The sequence below is a fragment of the Leucopleurus acutus genome (assembly GCF_964270905.1).
Source record: "Leucopleurus acutus genome assembly, chromosome: 19".
Taxonomy (NCBI): domain Eukaryota; kingdom Metazoa; phylum Chordata; class Mammalia; order Artiodactyla; family Delphinidae; genus Leucopleurus; species Leucopleurus acutus.
The window spans coordinates 28,658,565-28,677,879 of record NC_139161.1 but is presented as its reverse complement, the minus strand read 5'-3'; the positions used below and the strand labels follow the sequence as shown (position 1 = coordinate 28,677,879).

The following is a 19,315-nucleotide window of genomic DNA, read 5'->3' as shown; positions in this document are numbered from 1 at the left end:
CGTGTTGTATGCAGCTCTAAGGAGAAGGCCACCTGGAAGAATACTGAAGCCTCTGGCCAATGGCCAGCTAGGGACTATGTCCTGCCAACAACCATGTGAGTGAACTTGGAAATCAAGTCTTCAGCCCTACTCTAGCCTTGAGATGACTGCAGCCCCAGCCAATATCTTGACTGCAACCTCATGAGAGAGCCTGAGCCAGAACCACCTGGCTAAGTCGCTCTTGGATTACTAAACCTCAGGAACTGTGTGAGATAATGAAATGTTTGTTGTTTTAAGATGTGAAGTTTCAAGGTAATTTACTATGCAGCAATAGATAACAGATACACCAGCCCAAGAGCTGGGACTTCACAGCAGAAGCTGAGACCACAGATGGAGGTCTGATGCACTCTTGCATATTGCCCCATCATCATGACACCTAGTACAGAACCTTGCTCATAGTAAATTTCAGTAGGTATTAAGTGAATGAATGAGTGAATGTCAAAGCCAGTGATAGAAATGGTATAAAACTCTGCTACCTTCGTCTATATTACTATTAAATCCCTTATATACTCTTGGTAGAACCAAGAGATTCTAGAATAATCTTCCTATTTTCTTGGCTGGTCACATCTTTTGAACTCCTCTGAACCTTTTCTTGGGGGAAGAGAACAATAAAATTGCAAACCGGTTTGTATCTTGGCAGGAGTAATTATCCTGCATGACCAAAGTCCTGCCTGGAACCTTTTAGCAGGAGGAGGAGGTTCAGCAAACTGCACTTGTCTCCTCTCTCAACTTTGGCTATTCTGAGAAAAATCATCTGCTCAATAAGAAAGGAATGCTCAGCATTTTGCAGAAGTGATTTCCTCTACTTCCCTATCTTCCTTGCTGATACCTTGATGGAGGGAATAAATGTGAAACAGAAAGAAAGGATGTTCTCAGATAAGCTCCTCTTAATTAGTTCAGGCCTCTTCACTTCCTGCCTGGATTACGGCAATGCCCCCAACAAGTCTCTTGGCATCTTGTTTCTAAAAACAAATCTTAGCTCAGCACTCTCATGTTTAAAGTTTTCAGTGGTTATTCATCCTCTTCTGGACAAAATCCAAACTCTTCATGATTTGGCCTTGAGGGTTACTTCTTCAGCCAAATCTTTTCTTACCAACACCAGGCTTTCCAGTCCTCCCCCTATTCCTTCTGTCCCTCTCCTTCCCCTCTCATCTGCATCTTCAAGCTCAACCCAACTCATCCTTCAAGATTTAGTTTCAACTGCCCATCCAGGAAGTTTCTCTTGAGCCCCTCACAATAGATTAGCATACTTTACAGACCTCTTTGGCCTTGGGCAAGTTGCTCTCTAAATCTCAGTGTCCCAATCTAGAAAATTGGGATAATATAGTACGTACTTACCTTAGAAGCTTGTGGCAAGGTTTATAGATAATTAATGCAAAATACTTAGCACAGGGCCTGACATATATTAAGAATTACATATTAGGTGATAAATCATACCAATTATTTAATCCAATCTGTTTATTATGTTTGAGGAAACAGAGATCCAGAGGAGTCAAATGACTATCTCAAGTAGGATAAAGATAGGGGGAGGGGAATATCTGATTTGCTTATGCAGGTTTACAAGCCAAATTTCAAAGTGAGGAAATTAGGGGGAACTGGCTTCAAACTTAATATTAAAATAAAACATTTATTGAGAAGTAAATGAGGTTGAGAGTAGATGCTGTACTACTAAGAAAAATGGCAAGTCAGGGCAACTGTCAAGACAATTCAGGATATTTGAGGCTTAGAACTGTAAAGTGTTCTTATTGTCTCAACTTGCTAATTTACTTTATCTGTTTATTTCTATTTTCAGCTAAGAGTGTCTGTGCATTCACTAAATAAAATGGTTTGTAATGCCTCAGCCTTTTGTTTTCTATTGAATTAAGTACACCATTAAACCATTAACATGACCTTAAGGAAATCAATATTGTCCCCGGGCTCAAGACCACTCACTCCACAGCTTAATTGGTCCTTAGCTTTAAGCTTTTTTTTTTTTTTTTTTGCGGTACGGGCCTCTCACTGTTGTGACCTCTCTAGCACAGGCTCCAGACTCGCAGGTTCAGCGGCCATGGCTCACGGGCCCAGCCGCTCCGCGGTATGTGGGATCTTCCCGGACCGGGGCACGAACCCGCGTCCCCTGAATCGGCAGGCGGACTCTCAACCACTGTGCCACCAGGGAAGCCCAGCTTTCAGCTTTTGACTGTAGACTTGTGTTATCCAACACAGTAGCCACTAGCCACATGTAGCTGTTAGGCACTTGAAATGTGACTGGTCCAAACTGAAATGTGCTATAAGTGAAAGTACATGCAGATTTTAAAGTTCTGGTTAGAAAAGCAAACCATCCCAATAATAAATTTTTATGTTGACTACATGTGAAATAATAGTATTTATGTTACATTGGGATAAATATAATACATAACTAAAATTAATGTCACCTATTTCTTTTTCTCTCTTTTAATGCGGCTACTGAAAAAATTTTAATTATTTATTTAGCTCTTATATTTCTACTGGACAGAGCTGCTCTAAACCCTGGGATTTTTCAGGATCAGGAGGGGAGCATAAGTCCTAAGGCCAAACATTGCCCTTTCCTGGACTTTCTCAGTCTCGGGTGATGTAAGTCTGTCACCCTTCCTGGAGGACTGGCACCTCCATTTTCCCATTCAGAATGGAGCCCTTAAAAGGATGAAGAAGTTAAAGAACAGTTTTATTGTTTTATTTTTTAACATCTTTATTGGAGTATAATTGCTTTACAATGGTATGTTAGTTTCTGCTTTATAACAAACTGGACCAGCTATACATATACATATATCCCCATATCCCCTCCCTCTTGCATCTCCCTCCCACCCTCCCTATCCCACCACTCTAGGTCGTGACAAAGCACCGAGCTGATCTCCCTGTGCTATGCAGCTGCTTCCCACTAGCTATCTGTTTTACGTTTGGTAGTGTATATATGCCCATGCCACTCTCTCACTTCGTCCCAGCTTACCCTTCCCCCTCCCCGTGTCCTCAAGTCCATTCTCTATGTAAAGAACAGTTTTAAATGTAGATCACTGAGTGAATCCATGTTTCAAAGAGTGAAGACAATAGGTGATTATTGACTCAAGGCAACCTCTCAGTGCATCTTAAGATTCCTGGTTGGCTCTCCTATTTTACTTGGATTATCTCTTTTAATTTTCACAACGACGCTAACATATATGTGCTATTATTACATGCATTTTATAAATTAGTAAATGGAAGTTAGGGAGCTAGCAGGCATGGTGTGGAGTTTTGATCTTAGTTTGTCCAACAGTCCAAGTGCCATATCTAGCAAGATTATGAGCTCCTTGTGTATCCTGTACCTTGTCCTTACATGACCTGACTGACACATTCTAGATGACAAATATGTGTAGTAAAGTGTATATATAGTATGACTTCAACCATATATGTATGTATATATATATGATATATATATGGAAAGTCATGGGCATATGGGGGGTAATATACATTTAAAATTTTTTCATCTTTACACTTTTCTGTATCTTCCAAACTTCTGACAACATACATATACTGTTATTTCCCTTATTCTTTAAATCACACAAAATGTCATTTTAAGAGAATGTAGGTGGCTACTGACATGTTCTCTGTATGCTGACATTGCTCTTTTCTCTCCTCCCCATGATGTTTCCAGTCCTCTCACAGTTGGTGTCCCTTTCCTCCACTTTGTTTCTCAATTCTTTTTCTCTCAATCTCTCTTCTACTTTTTCACCTCTCCCTCCTGCCTCCCCGCCCCTCTCTCTCCCTTCTTTTTGAGAAGATTGACATTCAAATGAAAAGTCAATCAAATGTTACTTCCCACCTGGTGGGTTTCAGGCAGATTCTATCTGCCTCCTCTGAGGAAGGTGCTCAGGTTGGGGGGAGGGGGTGTGGGCAGTGGAGGGCAAGACTTCTAAAAAGGATGGTTTTAGATAAAATAAAAGGTGGGGGAGGACTTTTCAGAGTGACAAAAGCAGTGGGAACAAGGGTCTGAGGATTCTCTCAGGGAAACAGAGATGAGCAGAGGGTCTCTTACCTTACTGGGCCTGGAGATTGCTGCCTCCCAGTGTGGGAACTCAGTTAGAAAGGATGTGAACCTTAGTTGATTTGAACTCCTGGATTGAATCAGTCCTGGTTGTATAATTGACTTTGATATGTGGCCTTTGGATCTGAATTGGGTTTAATAAGATTTAACTGTTTCAAAGGGCTTTATAAGAATTCATTTTATCCTTCAAATCTGATTTCAAATGCTACCTACTTTGAGATGCCTGCTCTGACTTTGGTGCTCCTCCTTCAGCACTCCTATTGTGACATAGTTGATACATACATATTAAAGCAATTACCTACTTTGTATTTTATCTTTTTTAAAAAAATTAATTTATTTCTGTATTGGGTCTTCGTTTCTGTGCGAGGACTTTCTCTAGTTGCGGCGAGTGGGGGCCACTCTTCATCGCGGTGCGCGGGCCTCTCACTATCTCAGCCTCTCTTGTTTCGGAATACAGGCTCCAGACGCGCAGGCTCAGTAGTTGTGGCTCATGGGTGCAGTTGCTCCGCGGCATGTGGAATCTTCCCACACCAGGGCTCAAACCCGTGTCCCCTGCGTTGGCAGGCAGATTCTCAACCACTGCGCCACCAGGGAAGCCCCTGTATTTTATCTTATTCTGTGGGAAATGGTTCCTTTATTGCCTTGCTTCAGGAATCTTTAGGGATATGCATGTATCTTATTCATATTTGTATCGCAGGCCTAGCACAGACCAGGAACACAGTCAGTTGAGCATCAGGTGCTCAATAATGATTTTTAAAAATATATTAATAGCTAACATTTAGTAAATACTGTGGCAAGCCCCATGCCTTCACCGTTTCATCCACCAGACACTTTAGGAGAGAAGTATTTTCATTATTTTTTAAAAATATTTATTTATTTATTTTTAAATTTTTGGCTGCGGTGGGTCTTAGTTGCGGTGTGTGGGCTCTTCCTTGAGGCTCGAGGCCTTCTAGTTGAGGCACATGGGCTCCAGAGCGCGAGGGTTCTGTAGTTTGCGGCAGGCAGACTCTCTAGTTGAGGCACGTGGGCTTAGTTGCCCCGTGGCATGTAGGATCTTAGTTCCCCCACCAGGTATTAAACCTGCGTCTCCTGCATTGGAAGGTGGATTCTTTACCACTGGACCACCAGGGAAGTCCTGAAAAGTACTTTTATTATCACTATTTTACAATGAGAAAACTGAGAGTAAGAGAAATTAATTTGCCCTGAAGTCCAAGATCGGCAAGTGGCAGAACTTTTTCTATAGGCCTTTGGCTTCAAGATCTGGACTCTTCACCACCATGCATGAATCTATATAGGTAGAGGAGGAAAGCTTTTTAATCTGTGGCTGAGGAAGTGACATATAAGAATCCATCATTATTTTACAGAGGCAATTAAAATTAAAAATTGGTAAAGTCCTAACTCACTGATGTCTCCAATTTTTTGAATCACCTTTACTTCTTCCTCCTTCCTTCCTTTCCCCCGTCCTTTCTTTCTGTCTCTCTCTCTCTCCTCTCCCAGCTAAAACTCTCAGGCAAAAAATGTTTGAACTCCTACGTTGAAGTGTAATCCAGTCAAGAACTAAATGTTTTGTGGGAAAGGGAACTAACGTTTTATTTGACTCCTACTTTTTACCATTCATTCATTTGCAAATTTACATCTATCAAGCACCTACTGTGTGCTAGGAACCTTTTTTAGACACTAGAGATGCAGCGGTGAACCAAAGTAAGTCCGTTTTCTCACGGAGATGATGCTCTAGTGGGCACTTACATACACTGGTTCACTTATTCCTCACAATAGCCACACCTAATGATGACAACAATAATAGATAACTCCAAACAGTGTTTATCTGTGCCGGGCACTGGGCTACGTGATTTCTTTGTGTTAACTCAATTACCACAACAACCTGTGAGGTAGGGGATATGGTTTCCTCATGTCGCAGATGAGTAAACTGAGACACAGAGAGGTAAGTGATTCGCTCAAAGTTCGAAACCAGGCAGGGTGGCTCTAACTCCCAGGCTGTTAACCACAGGCTATATTGTTCCGTTTATGTTTCTTAACATCACAACTTTCAAGTGACCGAATCCTCTCTCAGATCATCTGACTCCCAAGCCCAGGGGTTTGCTCTGCACCCCACGGCCTTGTGGAATAAATGAGAATGGCTTGGAATTTTTGCAACACTTTCTCTTCCAAAGAATTCAAACTGATTTCAACGTAATTCTCAGATTTGTGATGTGAACCCTCTTGTACTGTAAATTCTCCCGGCAAGGAGAAAGATAGCGCCAGGGCCCGGGTCATCTCACACTGGCCGGGGCACCCAGCAGATGGCGCTATTTTAGTGGCCACCAGCTGGCTACCCTGTGCCCCTGGGCTCACCGCCTCTGCTGAAAGCTTCCCGGCCCTCCCTCGCTCCCTCCTCTCTCCTCCTCCCCACGGAGACCCGGGCCCATGTGACCTTCAGGCGGCCAATGGGCGAGCAGAGAGGGCGAGCTGGTCCCTGTGGCCGCCATTAAAGCGAAGGGAAAACCCGTGAATTCGGATTAAAGGGGGAAAAACACCGCCCGCTGGGCCCACAAAATGGGGGAGTCTACGGCGTCCCGGAGGTGAGGCCGCAGGAGAGCGGACGCTGGTTCGGCTTGGCTCAGGGACGACACGAAGACACAGCCAGAGAATGGTCTGAGCCCGCAGACGCCGCCACCACCTCCGCCACAGAGGAGACTCTGGGCTTAAGGACATCGCCGCTGCCGGGCCGGGGGCCTCGGCTTCTCTCCCCGTTCTCGCCCTTCCCGCCCCTCTGCGGGCGCCTCTTCGCCCGGGAGAACCCTCCAGGGCTTGGGCTCTGCCCTCTCGGACTCGATTTTAATTATTTATTGTGTAATTTATTATTTTTTCTTGTGGCAGGGGCACACATCCCCTCTGTCCCCCAGAGAGGGACGAGCGTCCGCGGGCTCCGCGGCGGCCTCAGTCCGGCCGGCGGGGCGAGCGCGGCGCGGCCCTCCCGCCTCCGGCCCTCGGCCCCGAGCGGCTGGGTGCCGGCCGGGCGGCGGGGGCTGCTCGCGGCGGCGGGGGGGTGGGTGGAGAGGGCTGGCGGCCCGGCGGCCTCCTCTTCCACCGCCCCCCCCCAACCACCACCCCCCCGCCCTCCCCGGTGTCTGTGTTTCTCTCTCTGGTCGGAGGCGGCGGTAATGGCGGATGGTGGGTTGTGGCGCCGGCGGCGGCTGCTGTGAGGGACGATGAGTTCCTCCTTCGTGCCGAACGGGGCCAGCCTGGAAGATTGTCACTGTAACCTCTTCTGCCTGGTGAGTGACGGGCGGGGGCCGCGGCGAGTGGGCGGTGGGGGAGGGGCCGCGAGGTGCGCCCTTGGGCCGTGGGGGAGGGGGTCCGGGTCGGATCCAGATGCCCGAGTCCCCGGGCGAGGCCCAGCCGGAGCCGGCGCCGCGGCAAGCTCGGCACCAGCCCGGAGACGCGTTCCACCCCCGCCGTCCTGGGCTCTGTTTTAGGAGTGTCGGCCTTTTTTCTTGTTTCCGACTCCTTTTTCCTCACCGTAGTCTTGTCCTCAACTTGGGCTCCTTATCTGGCAGGACGCTAGCATTTCCCTCTGTGTTTCTTGCTTAACTGTTGCTTTTCTCCTTGTTGACCATGTACCCCCTCCTCCCACTTTCCACTGTCGCCCGTTCTCCCACTGCCTCACTCTGCTCGTTTGGTTTCTCCCAGTAAACAGGACCCCGGAACTTAAGCACTCTTTTCGTTTTGCGTTTTTTCATATGAGTCAAACTGTAGGGGGCTAGTTTCTTCCTTGGGTGACTTCAGACTCTGTGTAAAAAACAGTAAATGCCATTTCATATGTTTTCTCTTTTAAACTCTGCAAAGAGTTTGCCATTTTGACAATTTCTGGCCGTCTTGCTTTTATTAGAACGTTATGTTTGTGTGAGAGTGGAGCGGGCTGATGGAGGAGGTTCTGTGGTTCTGTACTGAATGTTTTGATATTTGTCTGTTCTGCCTGCGTTTTCAGAATGTTTTGAGGAGGCTGCTCCTCCTTTTATTGAAAAGTCAGGGGAAGCTGGATGTAGGGAAGACAATTGTGTAGGTTGGCCCAGGTCTGGGAACATCCAATAAAGACTTTCAAAGTACCAACTGTTGCAAAATTCAGTCTTCAATGAGATAGTAGCTTAGCTTCATAAATGATTTAAAGTTTCGGTAACTTTCTTTTTTCGATTTCCCTGTCCTATGAGAAATATTAAGAGAGTGTGTGATAGGTAAGTGAATTGAGTGGGCGGAGCACAACTAGTTGGCAAGTGTAAACTGCCAGTCGTGTATCAGCAGTTTCATTTTTGGCACCTTAGGCTTTGCACCTTTACGTTATATTAAAGAGTTATTGAATTTGCTCTGATGAATTACTTTCACAATGCTAAGTAGAGCTCTTTAACGCCTTTCCCCCTTATAAAATGTTTTCTTGTACAATATCCATTAATCAGCATCTCTTCAGATGTAATAAGACAAACGGGTTTTACGTTTCTGTCTTCTTCACCTCAGTCTATTTTTGGTACTTTTAGGATCAGGTTCTTTGAAGATAAGACTAGCACAAATCTGATGGTTCTTTGTAAGCAGCTATTTGACTTTTCCTAAAAGGGATGTGTAAAGATTTAACAAGAGTTTTTTCAAATGTAGTTCACATTTCATTAGAGTCATGACTTCTATAAACATGGAATGATGAATCTTTAAAAGTTAATTTTGGTATAAGTTTGACACCAAGAAACAAATGTAACCAGTTAGAGCAGAACTTAGGACAGAGAGTAAATGTTTACTCAGTGTGCAGCATTAAAGTACATGTTTATATTTAACATTGTTAAGTTTCTTTTATTTCTTCTTGGGACACATTTATTGACTTGCTATTCAGTGACATGTCAGCATTAATTTTTTAACTGTTTTTTTCCTTTAAGTTTTGGTTGCTGAATTATCAGAATAAGCTTTTTTTTTTTTTTTTTTGGTCAGTCTGCTTTAATATCGTAAGCATATGTTGAAAAATTGTAATGTCTTAATGAAATAAGGGACTTTAATAGTGAGTACTTTTGATTTTGAGTGAATACGCAGTAATAAAAAAAATCATGCTTTCTTTTCTTCAGGCTGACTTGACGGGAATTAAATGGAAAAGATATGTATGGCAAGGCCCAACTTCTGCCCCCATTCTGTTTCCGGTGACAGAGGAAGACCCCATTTTGAGCAGTTTTAGTCGCTGCCTTAAGGCAGACGTACTTGGTGTTTGGCGGCGAGATCAAAGACCTGGAAGAAGAGAATTGTGGATATTTTGGTGGGGCGAAGACCCCAATTTTGCTGACCTTATTCACCATGACCTGTCAGGTGAAAGCAACTTATTTCTAACTGACGATATAGCAATGTTGTATACTTTTCTTAAAAACATTTGTATTAAAAATTAAGATTTTTTTGGTGGAACATTGTTGAGTATGAAACCAGATAAAAATTCAGCTTCATGTTTTAGTTCACTGGGGTTATTTTATTTTACTTAAAATTATGCATATTATGGCAGGTTTTTTAAGCCTTGAATAACTTTATTCTTTTACCACCCAGCTTTCTCATGAATTTCTGGCAGACAGGGCCCAAGGAAGGCATGTTACGTTAATTAACTTAAGAAAAATGGAATTGGGGAGCATTTCCTAACAAAGTCATAAAATACTTTGGAAGCCAAGTGTAACTCATCTTTGAGTCAGTTCTGCCACTGCTGTCTTCTGTATGAATGTGTAAACAGTTGTAGAAGGATCTAGAAATGTTGTATTGTAACTTTCACGTGTTTTTTTCACCAAGCATATAGTTACTTTATTATTTTTATTTGTGGCTGTTACATTATTAACATATGAATGCATATGTTAATTTTCTTATTCTTGGAAAGTGATACTTTTATTTTAGATACTGTTCCATCAAAGACTGTCTTTGATATGAAACAGTGCCAACGTGTTAGCTTTTACAGTGGGACATGGAATCATAATCTGAAAAGTTAGAGAAATAATCTTATGAGCAAATCAGTAAAATTAAAGTAAAATTAAATGTAAGTTGTTTTGATGTATATTAAAATATTATGTGGGTATTTTTTTTCGATGTTTTATGTTATGTGTTTAAATATGTTTTCTCCTGAAACTTCAGTTATATAAAAAAAATTTCTTCTCTAGTTTAACTGTTTTTTAGCATAATTTCTTAAAAATGGTAATACCGACACCTTAAAATATTGATTTGAACATAATGAAAGTAATTTTGGAAGATTAGGCTTTACTTGTCAGATTTTGCTGAATGCTGTTGAATACTAAGAGTTTATCAGAGTGAAAGCAATTGAAGTAGTAAAGAAAAATATATTAGTAGTTGTATGTAATCATATTTACTGTTCCAAGTCTGTCCTATACTGTTTTAAACAGGTGGTGTAGCCAATGGTATTTTTATAATGTTTTAGCTTTTTTTTTAAACTTGTCATTTACTTTAGAATGTTTTTACCTAAATCAGACATATCTTAGAGAATAATAAGGTCTTTGCTGATAGAGTATATTTGTCGCGCCCTTTTGTTTGCTCCAGGGACACCGTCTGCCTCCCTTTTGGGGTAATTAGTCTGCCTCTGTCTCTCTAGCTAACCCCTTTTTCATTTCTTCCCATCTGTGGCACTCTATCCCCTTCTTTTAAGCTCCCCTGAGAAGAGAGCAGCTGGACAGTAGGGGTGGCATCAGCTGCAGGAGGCAATCCTGAGTTCCAAGTGGAGGTGTAGTAGTGAGGAAAAGGGAACCGGAATGACCCAGGTGGTAACAGAAAGCTGGTTAATTTAGTTTCAGCCTGCTCTTCACAGGCAGTGTCCTTCTGTTTGCTTCAGCACCTACCAGATCTTGTGACTGAAATATTTGTGATTATGGTGATAATGGTGCCCCTCTTGTTGGTGAGGGAAGGAGGGAGGCATTCCTTTTTGCAGATTAGAATTCTCAGTTTTTCTTACTAACTCAGTAATAAAAGTACAGAGTTGCCTTTGCTTAACCCCCTTAATCTCCTTTGTGTCATCCATAGTGTATTTTTTAAAAGTAACTTTTTGTTTTAAAATAGTTTTAGATTTACATAAAAGTTAGAGATAGTATAGAGAGTTCCTGAATAACAACCCTCACCTAATTTCTTTTATTGTTAACATCTTCCATCAAAATGTACATTTTTCACAGCTAATGAACCAGTATTGATACATTGGTATTACCTAAAATTGATAGTTTCTTTGGTTTTCTTTTATTGTTACCTAATGTCCTTTTTCTATCCTATGATCTTATCAAAGATACCATATTACGTTTAGTTGTCGTGTTTCCTTCAACTGTTCTAGACTGTGACAGTTTCTCAGACTTGCTTTATTTTTGATGATCTTGATAGTTCTGAAGAGTTCGGTCAGGTTCCATAGTGCCTTTTAAATTTCTGCCTGCCTCTTACATGTAGCACATGTTTGGGTCACCTTCCTTTCAAGATTTGCTGATATGTAGAAATAGAATGTAAACTGGTTTTATTGCTAATTGGTGAAAGTCTGTTACAGCAAACCAGATCTGATTTGATACATACTTTAACTCTCAGTTACCTGTTTTGTAGCAGTAGTCGTATTTAGTAATTTGCAAAGACTTGATGATTTTGGGGTCAGGATTTGTGCTAACTAGTACTGGCCTAACATTCCAGAAAGATAATTTGTTCATAATGTCCTTTGAATCCCAAAGCCAAACACTTTTTTTCTTTTACTTTTTACTCTGTTCCCTCTAAGAGAATGGATAGTTGGATCAGTATCCATATGTTTTGATAGAAAAAGAATTGGAGAACAGAACTCCTCTTTGATTACAACCTTTTAAATTTTAATTTTTTTAAAATAAATTTATTTTATTTTAATTTATTTTTGGCTGTGTTGGGTCTTTGTTGCTGCAGGCAGGCTTTCTCTAGTTGCGGTGAGCAGGGGCTACTCTTTATCGTGGTGGCTTCTCTTGTTGCGGAGCATGTGCTCCAGGGCGCAGGCTCAGTAGTTGTGGCTCACGGAGCAACAGGCTTAGTTGCTCCGCGGCATGTGGGACCCTCCCAGACCAGGGCTCAAACCTGTGTCCTCAGCACTGGCAGGTGGATTCTTAACCGCTGTGCCACCAGGGAAGCCTTAAATTTTAATTTTTTTAAATTTAAACTTTGTAGCAGTCCTCATTCAGTGGTTGTGTGATAGAGATATAAATGTGGTGGTGGGAAAATTTTAGTTTAATTCCTCTGGTCAAAAGTCTTTATATTGGTTCTTTTAAGTGTACTGTTAGTTTGCTTCAGAGCAAAGTTGTTTCATTGTTATTAGTGTGTTCTCAAAGGAGAAGAGTTTTGTGGGTATTTTTATTCTGTGCCTTACCCTTTTTTGAATTTTATTGCTGTCATCATTGGCTTTTAGTTTTTCCCTTGAAACAAAAATAAAAACAACTGCTCCCTCTCTGAGGTTTGCATCTTAAAAAGAAAATCATAGTAGCTAGAATGTGATAAGACTCTTTGAGAAAACTGATACCTTGAGAACTGAAAAAACAGAATCAGTCCGGGCTAAAAATATTTATTTTTCCTGGCTCCTGTGGTATATATATGGGATTTCAGCAACATGTCCAAATACTTTTCATTATAACAGAATTTCATTGTAAATAGTGTCAAACTAAACAGGCCGTTGTTTAGTCTTAGAATTTAATTTTGGATGCTTTTACTGAAGGATTTTTTTTTTTTTAATTTATTTTTGGCTGCATTGGGTCTTTGTTGCTGTGCACGGGCTTTCTCTAGTTGCGGAGAGAGGGGGCTATTCTTCGTTGCTGTGCGTAGGCTTCTCATTGCGGTGGCTTCTCTTGTTGCTCTAGAGCACAGGCTCAGTAGTTGTGGCTCACGGGCTTTGTTGCTCTGCGGCATGTGGGATCTTCCCGGACCAGGGCTCGAACCCATGTCCCCTGCATTGGCAGGTGGATTCTTAACCACTGCGCCACCAGGGAAGCCCTGAAGGGTATTAATTACAGTGGAATTTAACCTTAAGTGGCAGCTTTAACAAGGTTGACAAATAGGTAAATAGGGGCCAAATATAGGAGTTTAGTGTCAGCCAAACTAAAAAATTGTTTTGTTCCCCAGGTAGCCGAAGAGAGTTAATTCATTTCTGTCTTCTGTTCCATAATTTACTTGTGACCCAACATTTTATGTTTGCTAATCTCTAGGGACAACTTTGTTTGCCATGCTTTTTTGTGTACTATCAGTTTTGAGCAGGAAAGTGTGTCTTTTAAATCTTCAAATGAAAGGTAAGCATATTAGGCTTCTTTTAAACCAAAATTTTTCAGGTTTTGCCGATCAGTAATGCTGCCAGTTTAAGGCTGTCAGTAATATTTGTTGAATGAATAGCTTATGAATGGGCAATTGTTGTTCAAGACAGACACTGAGCTACACATTTAAACATTTCTCTTTATATACACAGTATTTTCTACAGTGATCATTTTTGGCCCATTTATTATTCATTAGTGCATGTTGCATTTTAATAGTTTGGCAGACTTACTTAGGAAAAGATTCCTTTTTTACTGGCTTACCGCCGTGGAGATATTTAAAGATGTCAGTTTTGAGAAAACTGAGTACAAGTGCTAGGTATATCAACTTTTTTTGTTTTTTTTCCCCCACTCATGGAAAATTATTCTGATGACCTATCACATACTTTTGCATCACTATAATATGTATCCTCAGAAAATTTTTTTTTATGGAAATCAAATTTAGCATTTGAACTTACGCATTGTTTTCTTCAAATACTTTGTAAAATTTTTTCAAGTAATGACGATTAAGAGTTCTAATGCTAAGGGTAATGGAACAGTACTAAAAACACAGAATTGAAACTGTTTTCTCTGGGGATACAGATACAAGAGGAGGAAAACATTTATTTAAATATATTAAGCAGACTTTTTCCAGTAGGCTATGGTTGATTAAGTTCAAAAGAGCTAGGTAAAGATTTGCTATGTGTTCCTTCTCCCTCCCTTTTCTGTTATAATACTGGTGTTGAGATTCAAGGACTTATTTTAATTAATGTAAGAGGTGCATATCACTATGTCTTGGGTGGCTTAGTTGTACCATTTCACTCTTCTTTTTTTTTTAATATTTATTGATTTATTTATTTGGCTGTGCTGGATCTTAGTTGTGGTATGTGGGATCTTTAGTTGTGGCATGTGGGATCTTTAGTTGTGGCATGAGGGGATCTTTTATTCATTTTTAAATTTTATTTTATTTTTGGCTGCGTTGGGTCTTCACTGCTGCCCTCGAGCTTTCTCTAGTTGCAGCGAGCGGGGGCTACTCTTCGTTGCAGTACAAGGGCTTCTCACTGCGGTGGCTTCTCTTGTTGCGGAGCACAGGCCCTAGGCTTGTGGGCTTCAGTAGTTGCGGCTCGCAGGCTCTAGAGCGTAGGCTCATTAGTTGCTTAGTTGCTTCCTGATATGTGGGATCTTCCTGGACCAGGGATCAAACCCGTGTCCCCTGCGTTGGCAGGCAGATTCTTAACCACTGCACCATCAGGGAAGCTCTGAGGGAATTGTTTAGTTGCAGCATGTGGGCTCCTTTAGTTGCGGCATGTGGGATCTAGTTCTAGTTCCCTGACCAGAGATCGAACCCGGGCCCCCTGCATTGGAGCCCGGAGGCTTAATCCCACCATTTCACTTTTTATATCTCTGAATACAACATGTAGAAGTACTTTTATTATGGTTATAGTATCAAAATAGAAGCTTGGCTCAGTAGGCTTCTTGTTGCTAAGTGACACCCCCCCCCCCAAAATCCCTTCAAGCTTTTCACTGAATGTTATTAGGAATCATTCTTATTATTTCCTCAGCAATGAAAAATGAAATTATGTTACTTTTGTGATGGTTGCTTAGTTACCAACCATATAGGTGAAGATATACTCAAGATATTTGTTGGCCTTAGAAAATCCTAACAAGTGGTCTGTTTGTTTTATGCGTAACTCCCATTTAGTGTTAATGAGCATTGTGGGCATTTGAGGGTATAATGTAAAATGAGTAGTAAGTTCACCTGAGTTTCTCTAGACAAAAAAATTTAGAGCAATGAGGGAGAAATGCTTGAATATTAATACTGGTTAATTTTCTAAACTATATTTATATTCTTAAACTAAGTACAGGTTTAACTGAAATAGATTTTAAAAAATAAAACCATAAAATATTCAGAATTTTATGTGAAAATTTATATAAATTTATTTATGTAATACAGTCGTATTACTTACTATTCTAAAGATTTTTAATTTACTCTTTTGGGGAAGAAGGCAAATTCAGTCTCAAGTTTTCAGTGAATAATTTTCTGATATTTGAAGTTTATAGTGACTGTACAACTTTGAAATGTAATGGTAAACTGTGTGTCTTGGTTCTTTGTTGGTTTAAAACTTAGAAGTAGTCAGAAAAAAGATTTTGGTAGGGGCTACTTACGTATGACAAATGTTACTCCATTGTGCTTCCTAGAAGGTAAGGATTTTTGAGGTAAAAGGCAATAAAAGTAAAAGTACACTAAATAGGTTATGAAGAAGTGAAGAATTCGGCATAATTCTCTTGGAATTAAGAATATGTGTACTTTTAGTAATCATAAATCACATAACTTTAGATAAATCTCTTAATGTTGTAGGTATTTAATTTTGAAATAATAGAACCTGATCAGGCTGAAAGCAGATTGCAAAAGATTCACTTTTTTTTTCTCTCAGCAACTCACAAATATGCTTGTGACCTTCTAAATAAAGTGAAATCACTATGTGCCACTTCCCTTTTCTTCTAGCCTGTTTTCTTTAATAAAGTGAAACTTGTAAAATTTTGGCTTTAAATGGAAGTGGATAAGGATGTCTGTAATATAGTAGAATGTGAAGACCTTTCTCTGTTTATTATTAATGATTTAAAAATTATTTCAACTCTCAAGTATTGTCATTTTCTAAAGCTTACCTCATTTTTTAAGAGCTTACCTTTTTTGAAAAAATACAATTAGTTTATTTGAAAGACTTCAACTATAATTTAGGAAACACTTTAAAGAGCAAGATAAAATCAACATTAACCTTTGTAGTGGCACAAATTTCTAGTGCAGTTAAAGTCCACTGTCATGCTTTTGAGTTAATGTTTATTCTGCCCATTTGTTTTGTAAGTTATGAATATAAACCTTGTGTCACTCTTAATATGTGTCTCTGCTTTTATTCAAAAGCATCTTAGTTTATTATTTTTCTATTGGAATGTTACATATATTTTTAGTGTTTAATTAAGAAAGATTATTTTTACTTAAATTGAAAGAAGACTCATTTATAAAATGTTTATAAAGTTATAGAAGTTATAGAAGGATACTAAATTATATTTGAAATAGCAGTTTAAAATATTACAAAAGTTAAAATGCTGACGGTAGTAGCTATCATTTATAGTAGGATTCCTTGGATACTTTGTTATAGGTATGAGATGGATAGAGAGTAAAAAGCTTTTTTTTCTGAACTACATCCATACTTATATCAAAATGACTGCATTCTTTTTTTGCGTGCGCGCGGTACGCGGGCCTCTCACTGTTGTGGCCTCTCCCGTTGCTGAGCGCAGGCTCAGCGGCCATGGCTCACGGGCCTAGTCACTCCGCGGCATGTGGGATCTTCCTGCACCGGGGCACGAACCCACGTCCCCTGCATCGGCAGGCGGACTCTCAACCACTGCACCACCAGGGAAACCCTGACTGCATTTTTTTTGTTGTTGTTGTTTTTGTTTTGGTAACTTCACTTGGGTGGTTAATAGATTTGCTGGAAAAATTGAGGCTGTATAGTTAGTGAAGATTGCTATAACTTTATATCAGATGTGCCATTTAAAATTTGTCTTTGAATTTTTAAGTTTCTTCCCCCAAGTAGAGAATCCTATACTGAATAGTAAACATGGGAATCATTAGGTTGTAATGAGACCTAAGGTGGCTGATAATGCACTGCTTGTTGGGCTCTTTGCCAAAAGCTTCCTTTTTATCCATCACTTATTTTTATAGTTGAGTCATGGATTAGAATGCTGATGGACATAAAATATTTTGAGTTTAATTATTAACTGTCTAGTTTTTTTGGCAAGGTCCGTTTTGTAAAGTAACTAACAAGTGAGCCAGCTTAGAAATTGGCATCTTAGGTGTAGAATGTGTAATATTTCCCTTGGTTATACAAATGTCCTTTACATTTATACAGAAACCAAATCAGTCTGTTTGCAGTATATCGTTGCCTTTTTATATGGTGGAAAAATAATTTTCTGGTAATTTAATAGAATACATGGCACTTTGGCCTTTTATTCTCTATGGAGTAGCTTTGAAACCTGATATTTTAATGTCTAGAGAGATACCGAAGTGATTGTAGCTCACTATTCTGAGGTGAAGTAGGGTTTATGAATTTAGGGGTTAAACTATCACACTTTTTACTTAGCTCTAAGTAGATATAGTGCCACAGTGTTACCTTTTGTTTCTTTCATTTCTTTTATAGAAGAGGAAGATGGAGTGTGGGAGAATGGACTTTCCTATGAATGCCGTACTTTGCTTTTCAAAGCAGTTCATAATCTGTTGGAACGGTGTTTAATGAACCGGAACTTTGTACGTATTGGCAAGTGGTTTGTAAAGCCTTATGAAAAAGATGAAAAACCTATAAATAAAAGGTAAGCTATCTTATTTAAACTCTTACTTGATATTTCTTTAGGCTTGTTACTTTTAATGACTTTATAGAAAATGTGTGATAAATTAATATCTTGCAGACATTCAGGAGGTTAAGTTTGGCAAAGTACTATAAGTATTTAGTTTTCTTGGACCCCTTCATTCTTTCTTTTACACATTTGAATAATTTTCTTGCAGTGAGGTGAGGCTGTGTGTCAATGCAGTGGCCTAAGTTTTGTTCTGGGATGGTAGAAGAAATGTGGGATGAAAAGCAGAGACTTATGCATTGAAGTATACTTTTTTTTTTTTTTTTTTTTGGCGGTACGCGGGCCTCTCACTGTTGTGGCCTCTCCCGTTGCGGAGCACAGGCTCCGGACGCACAGGCTCAGCGGCCATGGCTCACGGGCCCAGCCGCTCCGCGGCATGTGGGATCTTCCCAGACCGGGGCACAAACCCGTGTCCCCTGCATTGGCAGGCAGACTCTCAACCACGGCGCCACCAGGGAAGCCCTGAAGTATACTTCTTTAGTACTAGTGGAAATACAGTCATGGTACTCTGTTAAAATTAAGCAGTATTAATATTTGTTTTTAGATGGTGATCTGTAGTCATGTTTTGGGTTGAGGTAATCCTTCTCATTCTCAAGCCTCTGTTTTTGCTCTAATTAAAGTAATTTAAATCTGTAATTTTCTATATAAGACATGTTTACTTTTGGGGTATTTTTCAATTTTCTTCAACTTTGAATTAGGCAAATTTAGGACACTTAATTTGTAGGATAATTACAGATGCACAGAAGACTTTAAGACCTGTAGTCTTAAAAGCTTTAGGTTACTACAGTTCTCTGATTTAAATAATATAAGGCACGATCTGTTAGAAGATTTAGTCCCAAGCAGTTGTTGAATTAGTGAGACTTGAAGAGAGATGAAACAGTGGTGAGTAAGATGGGATGTGGGAAAAAGAGAAAATGAAGGAAATTTATTAGTTTTCCCTAAATGATGTGAGGATATGAAGTATTGGTTGTGACTGTAATCATTGTTGAGATGTCATTTTTTTACATCACGTGCACATCTATTTTCATGCGCACCCGAAATTTTTTCAGACTTCTCTTATTAGTTTCAGTGAAATGGATGACCAGGTAAGCCTGGAGAAATCAAGACTCTTTTCATTTTTTTCTCTCTGAAAATTAAAATAAACCTTTATTGTCAACAGAATAATTAATCGTACAAGTTAGGAGTGCATTCAGTTGCAAATGACAGAAAACCTAACTACCTGGCTTATGTAGGAATTGAATTTTCTCAATAGCAAGGAGTCTGCAGGTAGATAATCTGTTCAATAACGTCATCAAAAACTAAGGTTCCCTCGAGTTTTCTGCTCTTTCATCTTTAGCCTTTGGGTTTTATCGTCATGGCCCCAGTAAGTGTTGCATCTCCAAACCTCACTCACAGTGGATTCCAGGCAGGAAGAGGAAGGGAGAGAGGAAGTGAGAAGTGATGACCCTTGGATCAGAAAGTAGATTCTTTTCTGGAAACTTTAGCTGACATTTAATTGGCTGTACTACTGAGAGAAATATTTTTTTATATGGGAACATTGCCACTCTGAGCAAAATAAGGC

The 19,315-nt window shown here is 40.1% G+C and overlaps 1 protein-coding gene across 1 annotated transcript in view; it reads left to right on the top strand.

Annotated features, from left to right (window-relative positions):
* Positions 1-7,236: 7,236 nt before the first annotated feature.
* Positions 7,237-19,315, top strand: part of MED13 (mediator complex subunit 13) — a 95,363-nt gene continuing 83,284 nt past the window's right edge. The window contains exons 1-3 of the mRNA XM_082861415.1: positions 7,237-7,350; positions 9,175-9,409; positions 17,544-17,712. Coding sequence (XP_082717541.1) covers positions 7,285-7,350; positions 9,175-9,409; positions 17,544-17,712 — 470 coding nt within the window. The 5' untranslated portion in view covers positions 7,237-7,284. The remainder of the gene's footprint in view (positions 7,351-9,174; positions 9,410-17,543; positions 17,713-19,315) is intronic.